The sequence below is a fragment of the Centrocercus urophasianus genome, unplaced genomic scaffold (assembly GCF_019232065.1).
Source record: "Centrocercus urophasianus isolate 14NV4802_14NV808 unplaced genomic scaffold, USGS_Curo_1.0 seq_764, whole genome shotgun sequence".
Taxonomy (NCBI): domain Eukaryota; kingdom Metazoa; phylum Chordata; class Aves; order Galliformes; family Phasianidae; genus Centrocercus; species Centrocercus urophasianus.
In genome coordinates, this window is record NW_024885382.1 from 22,783 (window position 1) to 41,712 (window position 18,930).

The window sequence follows — 18,930 nt, forward strand, 5'->3', positions numbered from 1 at the left end:
TTACTTGGTGCTGCTCTCTGAGACTTCTTCCCCCAGACAAAGTGCTGTGTGCTGGCAGTGCTTCCACTGAGCTCATTGCCATTCGCAGTCTGAGATCACTGCAAAGGAACGGAGAGCAGCAGCCATATGCCCATTTAGGAAGAGGGGACAAAGTGGAATGCATTGTGACATCTGCCTCAAGACACTATAGATCTTGTCAATCCAGTCTATAGAAGGCTAGATAAAAATATTGGCCACTGTGGGCCTTCAGCAACTGAAACTGCTACTCAAAGTGACAAGAGAAAGTCTAAAAATAAACATTCCAAGAAAGCACCCAGCAGCATGCTGTGGGGTGGCCTTACACTACTACGAAGCTGAACTTCCTACTCTCCTAAGGCTCTGAGGATGGTATAGCTGGGTTGGTTGTGGCCTTGTTCCCTTGCCAGCCCCAGAACTGGCTCCTGGAAACTGATGAAGCTAGTATGCAAGACCTTACTAGGACATCATAGCAATGCAAGAGGATGAGGCGAGGAAACTGTGGCAATTCAATAAATATAACCTTTTTATTGCAATAGAAAATAGTAAAACTCACGTTAAAATAGATTCTTGCTTTTGGACTGTTCAGAAAAAGCCTAAGCCTCACTTTTACCTGCCAGTGTCCATGAGGGTCCTGACCTCCTAAGCAATGAGCAACACACTTCTGTGGTCAGAGCCTCCCAGCTCCCCTCCCTCCCCAGTGACAGTGAAGGACTACAGCAGCAGACTGAGCCATAGCCTGCCAGGCAGGCAGGTAAGGGCTCTCTGTGGGGTTAGGAGTACAACATATGCCTTATCCCTTTGTGCAGTCAGGCTCCTGTTTGAAGTAGGAGCTTTTGGGAAGCTGTGGATAAAAGAAGAGGGAGAAAGAAAAAGAAAAGAATCATCAGCAGACACTGGCAGCTGTTCTGAGACAGCTAGGAAGGCAGCAAATACATCTGCTAGGAAAACCACAGCATCCAACTGCCTCTGGCCTGCTGATTTGCCTGAGTCACACCACAGCCCGTTGAACACTCTCTGGTTCAGCTTCTCTCTTCAGTAATACTTCGTATTATCGTGAAGGAGACTAGCAAATACCACCAAGCTAAAACTCTGTAGCTTACACAGTATCACAAGGGACATCTCCAACCACCTCCTTTCGCGGTCAGCCCAGTGCAGGTGAGTGACTGTGCAAAGGCTAGACCACTGTGTGCTCCCCTCCTCCTCACCAGAAAGGGTCAGGGGCAAGACTAGAGTAGAAAGCAAAGGCCATGGGACAGCAAGATCAGATGGGAGGGGACATATCTGTGCACTGCTGCCAGCACAGCAGCACTTGTGACTCCAGGTCTTTCCTGCCTACAGCTGGCAAGCTCACTCCAGTCCCTCATACACAGCTCTCCGTAGCTCAATAGAGAACATCTCTTCCCAGGGCCTGCGGATCCACTCCACCAGCTCTACCAGGAGCTCAGGGCACTCTGTGCGGATGTGCCAAGCACTCTCCACCTTCAGCACCTGTAAGGGAGGAAAGAGAGAGAGGTGGGTGAGCAGGGCCCCACCCCAAACGCGCTTATCAGCCCTGAGCTGCTACTCTGCAGCACAGCTGCCAGCTCCTCCCAGTTTCTAAGTGATATCCTTCTCCTGCTCTGCTACCAGCCATGAAAGTGTCCCTGCATGACTTTTGTATAGCAGCCTATTGCTGCACCCCCTCTGCTCTGTGGTGCAGAGCCCTGGGTTAGGATGGGAGATGACAGAAACGCTCTTGGCAGGAACAGGATTTGAGCACAATCCAGCCCCTAGCATCTTGTGTGCCCCATGACCTTCCCTTGGTTACCTCATCATAAAGCATCAGCTTGATGTCACAAGGACAGAGGCGATAGGTTATGACATTGCTAATACTGCTGATTGGCTGCTTCTCCTTCAACTGGATGTTGCTCCTAGAAGGCATTTCTGCCTCATGATCTGCATCCAAGGGGGGTTGCACCTGCCACTGGTGATTTTCTTCCAGCAGAAACAGCATGCTTCGTGTGCTCAGCAGGGTCACAGGGGAAGCAGATGCCCCTAAAAGGACATGAGGGAATGAGAGGCTTTGCTGAGAGCCTGAGTCACCACAGAACCAGCTTTGCTTTCCACTCTTTCCCTAGGGAAATCCTTTCCAGCAACAGTAACTGGGTGAACAGCAGTATCCAGCTTCCAGACTAAAGAAGGGTATATAAATACACGTGGGCTCAACCAAGCTCATTGTTAGAGCACACACACAAAAGACTGCCACCCAGCTAGCCTTGTCCAGCCAATATCCTCATGTGAGGCAGGAAAAGGAACTTCAGTACTTTGACCTCTTCAATAACCTGCTATTCCTTATTTAAAAGTCAGCAGCTCTAGCTAAAAGGCCTGCCAGTAGATCTGATGGGTGGAACACGGCGTAAATAAAATTAAATACCAAGATGGGACATGTCATAAATATAGCAGAAAGCAGGATAGTTTTGGAAGGAGTATAAGTATCATGCATTTGCTTCTAGTGGATGCAAATGAAAATCACTAGAATTCGGGAGTAAGTCAGATGCACAGAACTGTCCGAGGTAACAGGGAATCACAAACTGCTACGGCAACATGTTGCTTTTCTTGTCACATTTCACTCTTGGGAATTAGTAGGAATATCAGAGATGGGATGTTCAATTAGTCCTGTCTACTTGGCACAAGGCCTCAGCTTGAACTGTCCCCAGTTTGGAGCACTGTACTCTAAAAAAGGAAAAAATACCTGCTGAGTAACAAAAGCATAGTTTTAAATTCTTCTTCCCACAGGCTATTTATTCAGCTTAGATTGAGACTAAGAAGCATACTTTCCACTGACTCCTTCTAATTCTCTTATACCTTCCTGGTGGCCAATGGCAAAAGAGGCTGCAAGAGCAGTGACAAAAACAGGGTCCCAAGATAAAAGGACACTGGAATTGTTCAAGGAATACTCAAATGCCAAGTATAGCTCATGTGGACATCAGCAAGATCTGGCATAGAACCGTTGGACTCCAGCAGGCTCCTCTTATCCTGTTGTGAAACAGATTAGACATCTGCTTTTTCCTCACAAATTGAAGAGCCTTTCAAGCTCCTGACACCTTACCAGCTGTGTGTGACCCCTGAGCTCATGGCAGTAATACAACCCTTGGATCACCACCAGCTTCTAAGAAGCCATTCTAAGTTTTCACCAAATCTGGTGCACAGGACAAAATGCTCCCTAGGGTCTGGACTTTGAGTAGAAAAGGGCTAGGAGATTCAGTGGATGTATAGGAAGAAGCATACTACTATATCCTATATCCTGTATCTCAGATCTGAGTCCTATATCTCAGCACTAAAAGGCTTTCAGCCATACCCCTGCCACATCTTGCTGGTGAAGCCACGGCCCAGCTGCATTTCCACATGCTGAAAACCAAAAAGACAAGCACCTAAGAAGAAAACACGAGGCATGGTAGATCTAGCCACTGAGATCTTCTGTACCTTGAATCAGGTAGGCCAGCAGGTAGAAGAAACAAGTGCCACCTGCAGCTGCAGAATCTGTGTTCCTGGAATCCAGCAGAGGCCTGGAGGAGATACAACAGTAGAACTCTCAAAGAGGCACTGCCTTGCTCAGCAACTCCAGTGAAACCCCTTTGCCTGCTCATCCCTGTGCAGCAGAGACCTAAGCCAGTTGCCATAAGCCTATTGCACATAGCTGGCAGCCACTCCTGCTGTGCCCCTGCTGCCCTGCTTTGAGCTTCCCAGGCACTCCTGGACAAGCAGATGTCCTTTTCTACCCAAACCCCCAGTTTCTCAGAGACTGCTCTTACCACAGCCAATGTTGAGAATTCATTTCCACGGTGGGGATTTCCTTCACCTTACTCCTTTTCTTTGCAGGCAGCTCTTGCATAAGATCTAAAGATGGGTAGAAGGTAGACATCTTTCATTGCAAGCCCAGGGGCAGTATGTAACAACTCAGGAGAGTTCTCCAGTCCATAGAGAGACACTGGAATTCATGACACCAGTGGGGTTCTCCCCCAGACTTTTTTCTGAGCTACCAAGATGTGAATTTCCAACATACATCCAACTTCAAATCTCCTTATAGCTCTCCTGGAGAAAATCCTCTCCCACCCCCCTACTACGAATCCACTCTTACATGTCAGGGTCTGCAGGAACTGGTCACAGCAACTTTGGCTCCGGATCAGCAGATTGTAGGAGGCTTTTGGGTTCTCACACTCCATTCGCAAGCTCTGGTGGCAAAGTCCCACTTCCAGATGGGAAATATCAGACAGGTAGTGAGAGTCATCCTTCTTCAGCCAGTCTGCAGGTTGTCCCCTAATCACAGAGCACAGCCCTCAGCAGCAGCAGGGTGCCCCCACCTCCTTTCCCACAACAGATTGCAGCAGGGGGCTTTACCAGAAGAGCCTCTGCATGTCACCACACCTCTCAGGTAAGGCTGGCAGAGGAGGCACTACCCAGCACTCACAGCTTTGCTGCAAGGTCTCACTCGCCACCATTCTCCTCACCTGATAACCCCCGTAACTTCCAGCACATAGATCCTGAGGTTAGAGGCAACCAGAATTGAGAGGAACTCTCCTTGTCGACCAAACTTCACGATGGTCACCTAGAGCACAGAGAGGACAAATGACAGTACTGGCCTGCCTCTTCCCAGTCCACCCATGGAAAGAGCTGACCCAGACATGCTTCAGATTCCTTTGCACCCCTCAGTCTCCAGACCACCTCTGAGCAGAACTTGCAGCACACCTAGCATAGCCTAGCAGCAGGGCTGCCCAGAGGCTGCAGGAGAGGAGCTACCAGAGCTCACCTTGAGGAAGCACTGGAATTCCTCATCATTCTCCTCAAAAACCTCCATATCCAGGTACAGCTTCAGGCGATGATCCACAGAACGGAAGTCCCTTGTGTTCAGCATGCTGTTTGCAGCTGAGGAGAGCAAAGGGTGAGATCAAAACTCTTCCCACTGACCAGAAGCTGAAAAGCATGCAGACCTGGCACTAGCAGAGCAGCATTCTCCTCTCAAGATATTCCCTTAGGTATCTCTTCTCTAAACAAGGTCAGAGCTAAGGCTTTCCGCACTGTGGCCTGGAACATCGAATATGAGAGGATTCCATCACTCTGACAGTCACCCCTTCAGATGTTCTTTGGCCTAGTTCATCTTCAACCTACACTCAATTGTTTAATCAGAGGGGAACACTGCTTTGCTGACAGATTTGTCAGGAGAGCAATTCCACAGCTTGCCCACAAAGCCAAGAAGGCATTTCTCATTTCAGATGGTCAGCTTCTTTAATTCTGACTCAGTAAGGCTGAAAGGGACTGCAGAAGACATGAATAAAGTTGCTCAAAAACCCCACTTGGGTCTGCCATGCAATTGTATGACCAAGTTATACATACAAGTAGCTGTGATACTGTCCAAGAGAACAAACATCCCACTAGGGCCTGTTCTCCACCAGAAATACTACACTAATCAACTTTTCAAAGTATACGTTTTCATGGCCTCAGTTTTGAATTAGAATCTTGTGATTTGACCTATGAGACTGCTTTACCTCTCATGCTTATTTTGAGTGCACAAGACTGAACATAGTGGTCCTAAAGACTAGTTCTGTACTGAGTCCTCTTCTGAAGCAAAGCAGACTTGAAAGGTCAGTAAAGATCTCTAGATGGAGAAGCTGATGGGTTTCTAGGTCTTGACTAGAGTGCACTTTCAGTAGAGTTAATTGGTGGACTGGACCAGTTGACTGTCCGCAGGTCCTCTCCAACTTCAGTCATTCTGTAAGCTACATATTGATGCCCAAGCAGAATCAGTCTGTCACAACAGAAATCCAAGGCCTTTCAAATAAAGCACATGTGGACATCCCAGTAGCTGCTGCTCTGTATGATATCCCTCACACAGCCTCCTTTTTTTACTTTTTTTTTTTTTGGACAGGCTTTGTCATCTGAGCTCACCAAAACCACTGAGGAAAACACAAGTGGCTGTAAAAGCTCTAAACAGAGCCTGCTGTAAACACACTAGCCTTACCCTACGCTTGGGCCAGAAACTAGAAGCAGAGGAATTTTGTGTGTATACTTCTCCAAAAACAACATTCCAGCTGGCAGCTCACTAGTGCTAAAAGAACCCTTGGTATTGGTAACTGAGCAGTGCAGCTCCCAGAAAAAGATCCCATTACTCAAAGTCTGAGCAATATCAGGGACCAATTAGGTGCTGACTCAGTTTTCCCTTCCTTCAGGCATGAGGACTGAACAGAGAGGGATGTGAAACACTTTGCCCATAAGAACCAGTCACTGAAGCTTGTGGTTGATAATCTCTTTCCACATTAAACTGGAAGCAGCACAGCCTGCAAGCACTAGAAACAGTTCACAACACCCCTAAACCCTGTGCAGCTCTGACATACTCACAGGAACGGAGGTTCCATGTTTCCTCTGAGTCAAAGTTCATAGAGAGTTGTGAAGAAGTGGGTCCACGAGAAGCACTGTAACGGTAACTCCCCATCAAGCTGCCCGCATTGATGTCTGTGTGGCTGAGGGACAAGTACTGGCTCTTCATGCCCAGCTCCTTCTTCCCATAGCCTCCATCTGTACTGCAGGGGCTGGAATGGACAGTGCTCTCATGCTCGCCAGTCAGCTCTGGGGTCCTGGTGCTGTTACTGGTATCCATCTCTGAGCTGTCCTCCCCGATGTAGAACTTCCCACTGTCCCTGGCCAGAGCAGGCACTTCCTCTGGGCCCTCCTGCTGGCTGCCTCCCTCCAGGACAGAGTCTGACAGGTCCTCACTTGTGCCATCATGGCTAGGTGGCACAGGCGTGCTGGAGCTTACTTCTGAAGGCAGGATTACCACATGGTCACTAGAACAACTGGGACAGGCTATGGGTTCACCAGCTGCTGAAGCATCTATGGAAGATTTCAGTAGGGAGATTTCAGTAGGGATAAAGAAAAAAAAAAAAAAGGAACAGCTCTGCTACAAGGTTTTACTTTTTTCCCCTCCCCCTGCAAACCTCAAACCATCCCTTTCAAAGCAGATGATAGATAAACTCTGACTTGAGCAGTTTGTTGAGCAGTTCTGTTCTGAATCAGATCCTACACAATTCCCCACTGCAAATCAACGAGAAATTCCGGATGATTGCCAACTGCCACCTGAAATAGCCATGCTCAGAACCAGTGTGACCAGTGTGCCCTGTAGCTGCAACTGAAACCATATCAGGATTTTGGCTGATTTTGCCTTTCCTCCACTTAACATCCACAAGTGCTTACAGTGCCTTTGAAGCCCAAGCTTACCATCAGTCAATCCAACTTTCCTTAGTCACTTCCTTATCTTCAGCCAGCCAACCTACAAGCCTGCTGTGTCCATTCTCCAGCTGTCATCCCTTCTGACCTTACTTCCTGATGCTAACCTTCACCCACACCACACCCCCAGCTATATCCTGGAATTCCTTATGGGGAAAGACTAGCCTAGGGCAAAGAGGAAAGCTTCCTGGGTTGGAAGAAAGCACTGCAGCCATGACAGCACTTCTGCCTCCAGTGTAGAGTTCTCTGATCCCAGGATACTTCCTCATACCAGCAGCATCTTCTGAGCTAAGGCTAGACACAACTCTGACATTTCAAGTACAAGCTGAGCTTTGAAAACTCAGCAATTAGAAGACGCTTATTCAGCACTAGTAATGCCTCAGCTAAAATACCACATTTAGCTTCAGACACCCAGAGAAAAATGTGGACAAGTCAAGAAGAGCACAGAGGAGATCAGCAAGAATAACTGGATTGTACAAGATATGACTGACAAGTAAATTATCTAGGGATTTGAGCTTATTTAGTCTAGTGGACAGAAAACAGGACTAGCTCTCTAGCTAGGTAACAGCTCTCCAGCACAAAGAAAGAAATAAATCACTCTCCATAGAAGAAGCAAGAGTGGGCTTAAGATCACAGCCTGGAAGACTTAGGTTAGGGTTGTAGTTGTTTTTCTGACGTTCAACAGCCAAAGCTTTATCAAAAATACTGAAGCAGACTCCCTGAAAGCCTCTGTTATCAAAGGCCTTTTAGAACAGCCAAGGCATCACCCCCTCCTACACATTCTATGCTCTGCACCATGGCTGCCATTTTGATAGTCTGCTTATGTACTAGAAAGCATCCTTTTTATTTTTTTCCCTGGAGATTACATCCTACCTTGATTTAAGGCAACTAGTGTCTCCAAATTTTTGGTGTTTCCAGTCTCTGCAGGATAAGGACTTTGCTGCCTGGAAGCCAGGGACTGCAAAAACTCATGTTTGCATTTCAGACACTGGAGCCTCAGGGATTCCTTCTCCTGGTCCTGATTTCGCCGATTCTCTTCCACAGCTGGGGACAACACTTCAAGCACGCACTACAAGTAGCAGCAAAGGGAAAGAAAGTGTTAGCAGGCAGCTATAATTGTCCTAATAAAAGCAGGCCTCATCACATCACTTCAGAGTGCAAGGGGAGCAGGACCACATCCCAGCTACATAAGGCACAACAGCCAATCTGTGTAAGCTTTGCTAAGGGCATGGAGCTCCACTGCTGAATACCAAGAGAACCTGTTTGCATGTCTTTGCCTCATATCTACATATTTACAGGCTCCTCTTGGAGCTCTATTCTTAAAGGTCCTACCTATTTGTGTCTTCTCTGTGGCAGCTTGCATAACTGTACTTAAACAACAGTGCTTGGAGAAAAATACCTGGATTTGAGTTCAGGGTCACTATAGCTATGGTATAGACCAGAGCTGCTGTAACACCGATACTCTCACCATACAGACAGCTGAGCACAGGCAGCACCCAGAAAACACAATGTTGCATGTTGACAACAAGTAGGGATCACTAACTTGACTACTAGAAACCAGCACACCAATATGAAAAAACTACAAGACTTTTTCCTTGAGAACACATTTACGCTCCTGAAGCTCTGCTGTTCATGTCCATGCTTAAAGGGCCCTCCACAGGTCATCTATGCAACAGCACCAATCCTGAGCTTACAAATGAGACACTGTCTACCTGGATAGTCACAGGCCTGCAGATGTGTGTGTGCTCAGAGAACACAGGCTCTGATCTTGCAGAATCCAGCATCTTCCAGAAAAACTTCCCCCACCTGCAGACACTGCTCCGGACAGTCATCCAGCACCACATATTTGCGCTTCTGCCGGTCCTTGCGAATGTAGGTAAAGTGCAGTGTAAGGACAGGGAAAACTCGCACCAGATCCTGCAGAAGACAGAAAACCCAAATTCCAAGAAAATGACACAGCATCCAGCATTCAGACTGCATTTGTTGGTAACAAATGTCACAAACAATGCCATACACGGACTTGATTCTCCCAGAAAGATCCTAATAGCACGTGGGAGCTGGACCAAGTCCAGCTTCCGAATAGAGCTGGTGCTGGCTTCTGCTGCTTTATCGCAGGTACTCAAGCAATTTCAGTGCTGTTAGATACATAAGCACAGAGTAGAAGAGACTCTGAGTCAGGCTTTGCAGGCATTAGGAAAACACCTGTAGGGCGCTCTGACAGAAGTCAAAATCCTGACCCATACAGAATGCTGACCCATACAGGGAGTAAGATGCCAAAGGCTCAGACAGAGGAAAAGCTCACCATCCTCTTCCAAGTCATCTCAGAGGTCTCTATCTTCTGCAGGCATTTCAGCTCCAGCTTGTGGAGGACTCTGGCAGCTTTCAGTTCCACCTCAATCACATGCCTAGCTGTGACCCGCAGGAAGATCCAGTCTGACTCTGGGTCCCCTTCACCTTCTATTTGGCTCACGAGCACTGGCTGGCAAAGGTCCACTGCCAAATAAGACAACAGCACAAGTCAGTGCACATAGCAGGCCTTTAGGCCTGATTGTCCAAAGTCCCTAGAAGTCCTACAATGCTGAGTAGTATGATGAAGGATTACAAATATCACATTTGATCCAACTATTCTACCATCATCCAAGCCCTCAAATACAGCAGTGAAAAAAACACATTTACCTTCTGGCTTCTCATCGTCTTCCTCTCCCAGCATTAGCTCATCTGCCTCCTCTTCTCTCTGTTCTCCTCCCAGAGGCTCACCTGGCTGTACTTCAGGTTCCTCTTCCCCAGCATTGTGCAAAACAGGAGAGGATTCTTTTGGAGATACTTGAGGTTTTACTTGTTTTGGGTCAGAGCTCTCACTCTGCAAATCCAATGCTGCAGGCCTGGCTGTGATCTCATCAGCAGAACGGCTACGGCAGATGACAGGTATTTGGTCATGCTCCTCCAGTCTCTTGTACTGCAGCCAGTCTACACCAAAGCGATCTCTGAAGCTGTCCATGCGCTCCATCTCCTTCTGATGCTGTAGAACCAGACCTGTAGAGAGAAAATTTGGGAAGTATGACAGTAGTCACCATGCTAAAACACTCATCTGACTGCAGGCAGCTCAGCTGCTGTATTACTAAGGAAAAAGAACAAGCCTTACCAGCAGACAAAGGTAAAGCTTGGGACTCATGTTCTGTGTCACTGGGCTCTGAAATGCTTGCTCTGCGCACTTTGACTTTTCCCTGGAACAAACAGGATAAGAATAGTTGGGAGGCACCAGAACAGTGACTGATCACAGGCTCTGCCAAGCCAAAAGGCTCACTGCTGTTACAGCACAGTAACAGCACACTGTGAAGCATTTGTTACAGTACATCAAGATTGAATTTAAGACAAGTCCCTTCCTAATGTAGAGCAATGCAGAGGCCCAGTTGCACTCAGCCAGTACAAGACCACATCCCATAGCATTAGGCTTTCATGGAGCAACAGCCCCCTCACCCAACACACCAGCTACATAGTTAAGAAGCTGTCTCTGTTCCAGACCTTGCCTTTCTTTCGAGGAAGCCTGACAGCCACATTCTCAGCTGGGGACTGGCTGTCACTGAAGTCTGCAGCACAGGAACTGTCCAACGCATTGCGGTCCAACATGGTCTTCTCTGAGGTAGAAGTGTGGATGGACTGTGACACACTCGGCACTAATTTTGGAAGGTGCTGCATGCAGAAGAAGAGAAAGCTATCTGCTGAGTGTGAAGGGGAGGACAAGGGAACCAGGCCACAACTTAAGTTAGCAACTTCCCTGCCCCTCAGCCTGGATCTCTACCATCTCAGTAGAAATGGTGGCAACAGCTCCTGCTCGACTGACTGGATTGTTTATCAATTTTACTCAATCTCTGTGTCTCTTAAACACAGCAGATGAGATGCTGGGAAACATTTGTTTTGCTGAAATGTAATTCAAGTGTCAAGTGCCAGACAGTGCCTGAAAGGGAAACAGGCAAGGCTCCAAGGTCTGCAAGGGCACGTAGGACAGAATAAGCTATGCTGGCCAGCCCCAACAATTACTTAAAATCATCATGGACTGAGCCAAAATGAACATGCTTAAAACAATCAAGACAATTAACACAAATTTTACAGGATGCATGAGAATGCAAAAGTCTGTCATACTTCCCATTCCCAAAGCCAGCAAGATTAGTTTACGACAATTGTTCTTACCATTAGGTCCGAGGAAGAGAGTGGCTCTCCATCCAAGAGGAACTGTAATTAGAGACCCATGTGCAGTCAGGTTCCACTTGGCTGGTATATACTCAGGACAACATTTACTGACTCCTATTTCCCTTCAGGCCATCCAGAGTTGGGATCCTTGGCACAACACTGCAAAGACTACCAGAAACAGCCCCGTTCCTGCCTATCCATTATGCCTTTAGTTGCAGCTACTTGACTCAACAGTATGTATGGCCAGAAGGGACCTGACCCTCCCCTGATGCAGCTCCATGCTGTTCCTTTGGGTTCTGTTGCTGCCACAAGAGAGCAGTCTCATTTTCTCTGGGCTGAACAGACCAACTGACCTCAACCACTCCTCATACATCTTACCCCCTAGATCCTTCACCACCCTCCTCTGAATGCTGATAGTTTTATGTCTTAGACTGTGGTGCTCAAACCTATTGAGGTGAGGCCGCACCAGCATAGGGCAGAGCTGAACAACCCCTTCCCTTAATTGGCTGGCAGTGCTTCAGATTAAGGATTAGAGTAAGAAAACTGCCCTTACGGACAGGAACATGGGTACAGAGGCAGCACACGAGTTTTCTGATGTGGCAGCAGGGAGCATGGCCGCGTGAAGCAGGATCCTGCCAGGAGTGGCAGCACACTGAGTCCTTAGCCTCAGTTTCTACTTTCTGCAGTAGTAGCCAAGAGCCTAGTGCACATCCAGCACGATAAGATTTCAGTTTACGCTGTTACTGGAAAATGTATTAGACTGATGCAAATGCACTGCAGTATTTTCACTAAGGTAGAAACTGACACTGAATGCCTGTTTATACAACTGAGTTTCACATGAACAAGTTGCATTTGGGAGATTCTTGGTTAGGGCACCGTTTTTTTGTTGTTCTAGAAGCCATTGAGCATCATCAGTGCTTGCTGTTACTCACTAGTTCGAGAAGAAGGCTCAAACAAATGACTGGACTTTTGGAAGACAGCAGATAAAACAATCCTGGAATTTATAGTGTGATATTATATAGAGTGATATCATAGGATACACTGGGTTGAAAGGGACCTTAAAGATCATCCAATTCTAACTTCTCTGCCTTGGGCAGAGCTGCCTCTCAGCAGCTCAGGCTGCCTAGGGCTCCATCCAACCTGGCCTTGAGCACCTCTAGAGATGGGGCACCCACAGCTTCCTTATGCAGCCTGTTCAGTGCCTTACTATCCTCTGAGTAACATCTAACCTAAGTTTCCCCTCCTTTAGTTTAAAACCATTTATCCTATCACTATTGAGACTGTGTAAAAAATGTCTACATCTTTTTTTTGCCTGATGCAGGGAGCCTGCTTTGCAGGGAGGTGGACTTAGTGACCTCTAGAGGTCCCTTCCAGCCCCTACAATTCTGCGATTCTGTGACTTTTTTTAAGTTCCCTTCAATTAGTGATATGGTACAACAGAACACAGGGAAGTTACAGATGAGGAGATTCCTTTAAGCACACTCAACTTGTCTCAAAACTGAAGAGGCAGAAGAGGAAGATGTGTTAAGATTTGAGGTCTTACAAACCTGATATCAGCCAGCAAACTTCATGAAAAATTACAGATAAGTTACTCTGCCTGAACCTCTCCACCCCAGAAGTGCTGAATTCAATTTTCAGGTTTACAAGATTTCTTCTCATTTGCCCCTGAGCACCAGAATACCCAGTGCTACTTCAGCATTGGGGCAGGAGGCACAGAGCAATACTCACATTGGAGAAGGCTGCCCTGGGAGATACATGTACCAGGGTTGCAGATCGGTGGTTTTGATGGAACCATAATGGGTTTCCCTCTAGATGCAGCTAGGAGAAGGAATTAGAGAAAAAGTTACTAGAAACAACATTCTATGCCTCAATTTAATCTACCTGGAGACTCCAAGATTTCTTTCTGCCTCAGGAAGCATCTTTGTAGAGGAATAGGGATCAATTCAGGAGACATCTAAGCTTTTACAATGCTTCCTGAAAGCTGTTCAAAAAATAGAAAATTAAGTTCCAGTATTTCCTATTGAGCCCCTAAATCATCAGGGGCCTCTTCTATACTGACTCTGAGAAATGCTGAGAGAAGTCCTTTGCAGGCAAATTTTCCTACACAGATGCTATAGTGTGTGCAGTTATCTACCTTTAGACTTCATCAAACACTACAAATCTGCAAAAGCACTATAAGAGAACTCCTACTGAACTTGATGGCATTAAAAATGGAAAGAGAGAAAAAAGAAATGGGGATGAATATACAGGAAAAGGCTAGCTTGAACAGGGTCACAGAAAACAAACACAGTTGTCTCTCTAAGGCTCCCTCATCAGCTTCCCTCATTAAAATCAAGTGCTCAGCAGTTGAATTTACTTTCCTCAACTTTCTTTTTAACCTTGCACCCTCTTGACCACTACATCCTCAATCTACCAACCCACCAGGCTTCACACTTACTTTTTTTAAATAGTGTAGAGTGGACAGTGGTGCCAACTGGGCATGTTGCAGCAGCAGGTTATAGGCTACATCCAGGTGCTGAAGATTCACCAGCTGTTCAACCCCTACAACAAAGTGAGGAGCCATCGGCATACTAGAACATACAACTTTAAAAGCTTTTCCCTGCCCCCTTCCCCAAAATTGAACACATGCAATAATAGCTGTGCTCAAGATTTGAAATTCTGTTCCTCCTTGAGAAAAAGAGAAAATCTCAGACCCAAACAATCCTCTCAGCTGCAGGCTCACCATTAATGCTGTCAAGTTCATTGTTGCGCAAGATCAGAGTCACCAGCTTGGATCGGCTGAAGATGCCAAAGTTTGGCACTTTGGACAGGAAGTTATAAGCCAGGTTGAGGTACTCAAGTTCTGAAAGGGTCTATTAAGAGAGAAAAGCAGCACTGACATCTTAGCTCAAAGTCCAGTCCTGAATGCAAGATAGGGTGCTAGTCTCTGTCACTCTCTCCATCCCACCAAAACCACTCAAAAAGCGAGTTTCTCAAACTACAGCAAGACTTCAGTGTTCATATTCGGAGTAGTTTGTCTAGGGGTGCTGAGCACAATCTAACTGGTTTACAAAATTTACCAGGAGGATTTTTCCTCTTGTTCACCAACTTCAGTGGAGCACAGGAAGGAGATCTGGATGTCCTGCCCCAGCCAAAGGGCTGAACTTGCTACCAAAAGAAGCCCCTTCCCACCTTTGGAAAGACGGTGGTAAATGACATACTGTGAGCCTTACAAACTCAATGAAAAGATGCTTCACAGCTTCTATGAAAAGCAGCACACCCAGCTCAGCAGAGCCTGGATTCCAATGCCTTCTTCCAGGGACACAAATGCTGTTGTGACAAACTTCCATCCTTCTAAAGTAACTGACAGAAGATTTTGTATGGCAAGAAAGAAATGCTTCTGGCTGCCTGGACAAACCAAACAGCAAATCTCAATAGCCCCACGCCTCACCACACAGATAACAGCAAAGCTTCAGCCACACTGACTTGTGGCCAAGTGGTAAACGTGGCAACACATACAGCAAAGGCTTCTATCAGAGCACATGAGGAACGCTGCCAGCTCTGCCTCAGCGGCCCTCAGCAAGGGCTGTACATACAGGGGAACAGTTTAAAGGCTGCAAGCACTTGCCTCTACATCACATGCCTGTTGGACCATGTCTCCACCTCCTGTCTTACACCTCACTTAGTAAGCAGCAGTGTCCTCTTTGTACAAGAGAACTCTGCTGCTCAGCACAAGATACTCACCGTTAAATAGTGCTCACAATCTTGGACCTTGTTGTGACTCAAATCCAAGACTCTAAGTGCATTCAGTAATTGCTGAAGGATGAAAAGATACTAGATCAGATCTTATAAATGTCTCCAGTGCAGCATGAGAAGGCTGTCCTGCTGGGAGAGGCCAGCAAAATTAACACCACTCACTCCCTCCCACCCAGAGAAAGCAACAGCAATGAGTAGTCAATTTCTGGCCATGATCACCTGCACACTTACACTCACGCATGCAGGAAAGATGCCCAACTCACCAGTGAGTCATCCAAGGCAGTGATGGAGTTATAGCTGAAGTTGACCATCTGCAACTCCAACCAGGGGAGAGCACAGCTCAGATCTCCACCACATGCTGAAATGATTTCCTAGGAGGAAGAGAGGAGCCATTCCTTGGTTAGCACTAGCTGTTACTGTAACAGCAGATGAACATACAAGAACAGCAAGTCTAGAACAAGGGTGACAAATTGTGCCTTACAGATTGTGCCTGCCCAGAATGGATTAGTGACTTATAAGTCATTGCCAAGTATTTGGTGGTAATTGCATAGTTAGATATTCAGAAAGAAGGGGAGATGCCTTTGCTTTTTACACACAGGGAGCAATAGTTAACCTGTTACAATTCAGAGACTCTGAAAACTTAACCACAGACTCATCCTAACAAAACCACTTTTTCAAACCTCCATCAAGGACGGACCCAGCAATAAGACACACATGCTCTGGTCGAACAACTCATGCTCTGACAGGCAAAAGAGTCCCTCAAAGTGCTCTCTGCCAACAACCACTGCTCCCCAGCAGGCAGCTGCTTCCAAGCCATGCAGAACCTCACAGCCCCACTGTTAATATGACCCACACTACTCAGTTCTCCATGGTTGGAGCTTGCCTTCATGTCTCAGAAATCTGCAGCACAAGAGTGCAGATAAAGGCACAGCGCTTCCTTCTGACAATCAGCTCTAACTTAAGATTGCTGAGGTACAACCAAATAATTCCTGACCAGCTACAGAACTTTGAATGGAGAATTGGGCAGAGACAGATTTAGCCAGTACAAATATTGGCTGGAACCAAAATTCTCAATCAACTATAAAGGAGACTGCAGAGCACAGACGTAATCAACCAAGGAATACTTCATCATTCTTTGTGGGGTAAGACGTCAGAATGGGTAAGGGAGAAAAAGCTGTATATGAGATGGATTGATATGGATCGATAAGATTACTCCCATATTTCCCTATTTGATCTCCTGCGTAGCTCCCCGTGAGCTGCACAGAGACACTCACCTCCAGTGTACTGATACATTTGGAGCAGGTTAAAGATTCCAGCTGAGAATAGAGAAATCGCAGACCCCGGAGGCAATGTGGAGGGACAGATCTCAACTGCAGCAGTGATGAGAAAGTAAGGACAACATACATCAAAATATTACAGTGCAAGAGCAGCTGCTGTTCCAGGCCTATCTGCACAAGGAGTCTCCCATTTTCCTGCTGGAGCCTCCCTTCCCAGTACTCTAATTCTCTAACCATTGTTCACACCCAGGCTGCACCCTAAGCAAGCGTTGCAGTTCAGATGTAGCCTTGTAGGCAGGCCACAAAAGCCAACCCAGTTTTTAGGAGTAGAGGCATTCTCCAACCACAAAACTGAGTAAAGAGCAGCCACACCGCAGAACTGAAAGCCAGTTCTGCCTCCTGTACTTACTTCCAAATGCCGGAGGGACTTGAAAGGGAATATCTTCACAGTAGATTGTAAAGCACAGTTTGGAACATGAATGAGCTAGAAAAAAATCAGGAAAGAAGCCTCACATAAACCTCAGTTTATTAAGTAATACTCGTGAAGCAATACTATTGATGTACCATGAATGGGCGTCTTCTCCAGCTCAGATGTTAAATAACATGCTCTGTTATTTAGCATTATTTAGTGCCCTTCGTGGTGGCATCTACACTATCTCATGGTTCCACAGATCAATAAAGACCCAACAGAAATGTGGGCAGCACAAGGCTGCCTGACCATATAGCTCTGTTTCTCCCTTGCTCACATGGCTTCACCTCTTTCAGAGGTGCAGGAAGGTCTGGCAGATAGGATCCTCATCAAACAGCATTAACTGAATAAAAACAAATCTAGCTGCTGGAGCTATGGTTATCAATCAGCTGAGTGGAAATAGAGCACTGGTGGAGGTGTGTACCTACATTTCACAAGACCAGGCCAATTAAGGCAAATCACAAGCAGGTATGTGGAAAATAATGTTCTTCAAAACATTGTTAACATCAGTTTGAGGTGACTGCAAACATCTCCTTTGCTTTCTGTAGTGCAGCCATAGGCTCTTTCGTGAGGAGACAGTTAAGACCATGCCCATATATCACAAAGGAGCTTATTAAACTCAGCTCCTCTCCTTTTCTTTCAGTGGACAGCACAATCTTTCATACAAAGGAAGCAATGAAGCAGTTAATGCTCCCACTGCAGACACCAGGGTACAAATGGAGAGACCATCTCTGCCAGCTACATGCACGCAGAAGTGACTCATCAGGTGCAGAAGAACAGACTCTCAGGGCCTCCTCAGCACTACGGCTTTCACAGCTACAGCCACGGCAGGAATGAATCACCACCAGCTTCTGCCAGCACTCATGCAGCATGCTGAGCAGGATCGTTTGCAGGGGACGCTCATTCTGGGAAGCAACCACAGTCAATTTCAACAAAGTTCAGGTCAGATACCATCTCTGTTTTGTGTCCAGAGAACTTAACCATATCCTTCTCTGTCTTTCCACAGACTTAGGAATCTGAACGAGCTGTGAGCAGTGCTACAGTGTGCAGCTTGCCCTCTGACCGGGCCTGTTATTTGGTTAATACAAGTACTGACCACAACACCCTCCTGACTGAGCGTCCTTTCCTTCCTCGCCATGTTGGTGGAGCTGTATTTCTGCATGGGCTCTGGGTCCCCACTCTGATCTCCAGCTCAGCACTGTCGCTGTAAAACTCCCAGCAATCTTCAAACCGTTGTCTCCCATCTCCCTCACGGGGAAACACACAGACCCACAGGCTCAGCCACAGCACCTCTTAGCGCAGCCGTGGAACCTAGGAGCAGCCTATACATGCAATCCCCTTCTCCTTCCGAGCCCATTTCACCCCTACTGCCGCTCCCAGCCCGGGCAGTACGGACCTTGAGAGAGTGCGTTTTCTGCAGCACGTCGAAAAGGAACTGCGCCTGGAGGATGGCGGCGGTCTCGGCCGGGTGGGAGGGCAGCGCCACGAAGCCGCGGTGCTGGTTGCGGGAGCCCAAGTGCTGCTCGAAGACCCGCGTCAGGTGCTGCAGCGTGGGGGTAAGCAGCGTCAGCGTGCTGGAGCCGTCCAGGACCAGGTCTCCTACGGGGAACGGAGAGCAGGGCGGGCCCGTGAGCGCCGTCGCCGGCCGGGCCTCCCCACTCTCCGAGCGGCCGCCGCTCACCTGTGTCCTGCAGCAGCCGCGCCAGGCCGCTCACCAGCGGCTCCGCCGCCGCCATCCGCGCAGGGGAGACCAGCGTGGGAGACCGAGCGGAGGGGAGCGCAGCCCTGCCCGGCTCGCCTCGCCCCGCGCTCGCCGTCGCTCCACGGCCCGGCGCACTTCCGCATTACCACAGAGACGCGCCGCGCCACCGCGGCTAGAGCGCCGCCGCTTACATCCGGTTGCCATGGAGCCCGCCCCAGCGTCCCCCTCCCGCCCGGCGGGGCCCGCGCCCCCCGCCCCGCCGCCGTCCCCGCCGCCCGGGGGGG

General features: G+C 47.7%; 1 protein-coding gene across 1 annotated transcript; it reads right to left on the reverse strand.

Annotated features, from left to right (window-relative positions):
* Positions 1–523: 523 nt before the first annotated feature.
* LOC122171007 (serine/threonine kinase 11 interacting protein) lies at positions 524–18,706 on the reverse strand. The gene is made up of 24 exons (XM_042838319.1): positions 18,626–18,706; positions 18,341–18,543; positions 16,885–16,959; positions 16,473–16,568; positions 15,462–15,569; positions 15,187–15,258; positions 14,186–14,315; positions 13,901–14,004; positions 13,192–13,281; positions 11,464–11,505; positions 10,798–10,965; positions 10,418–10,499; positions 9,952–10,308; positions 9,578–9,768; positions 9,082–9,192; positions 8,149–8,344; positions 6,391–6,882; positions 4,805–4,920; positions 4,506–4,603; positions 4,136–4,314; positions 3,810–3,894; positions 3,481–3,563; positions 1,826–2,052; positions 524–1,506 (listed from the first exon to the last, which is right to left on the reverse strand). The coding sequence occupies exons 1-24, from the start codon at positions 18,678–18,680 to the stop codon at positions 1,366–1,368; spliced, it is 3,501 nt and encodes a 1,166-aa protein (XP_042694253.1). The 5' UTR covers positions 18,681–18,706; the 3' UTR covers positions 524–1,365.
* Between the last annotated feature and the right edge of the window lie 224 nt (positions 18,707–18,930).

Excerpts from the sequence above, each read along its gene's own strand:
- LOC122171007 (XM_042838319.1), bottom strand. The coding sequence starts at position 18,680 with ATGGCGGCGGCGGAGCCGCTGGTGAGCGGCCTGGCGCGGCTGCTGCAG. Across the intron at positions 15,259-15,461 it reads CTGCCTTGGATGACTCACTG|CAATTACTGAATGCACTTAG; the intron begins GTGAGTTGGGCA and ends TTCATCCTTCAG. Across the intron at positions 9,193-9,577 it reads AGATGACTTGGAAGAGGATG|GATCTGGTGCGAGTTTTCCC; the intron begins GTGAGCTTTTCC and ends TGTCTTCTGCAG.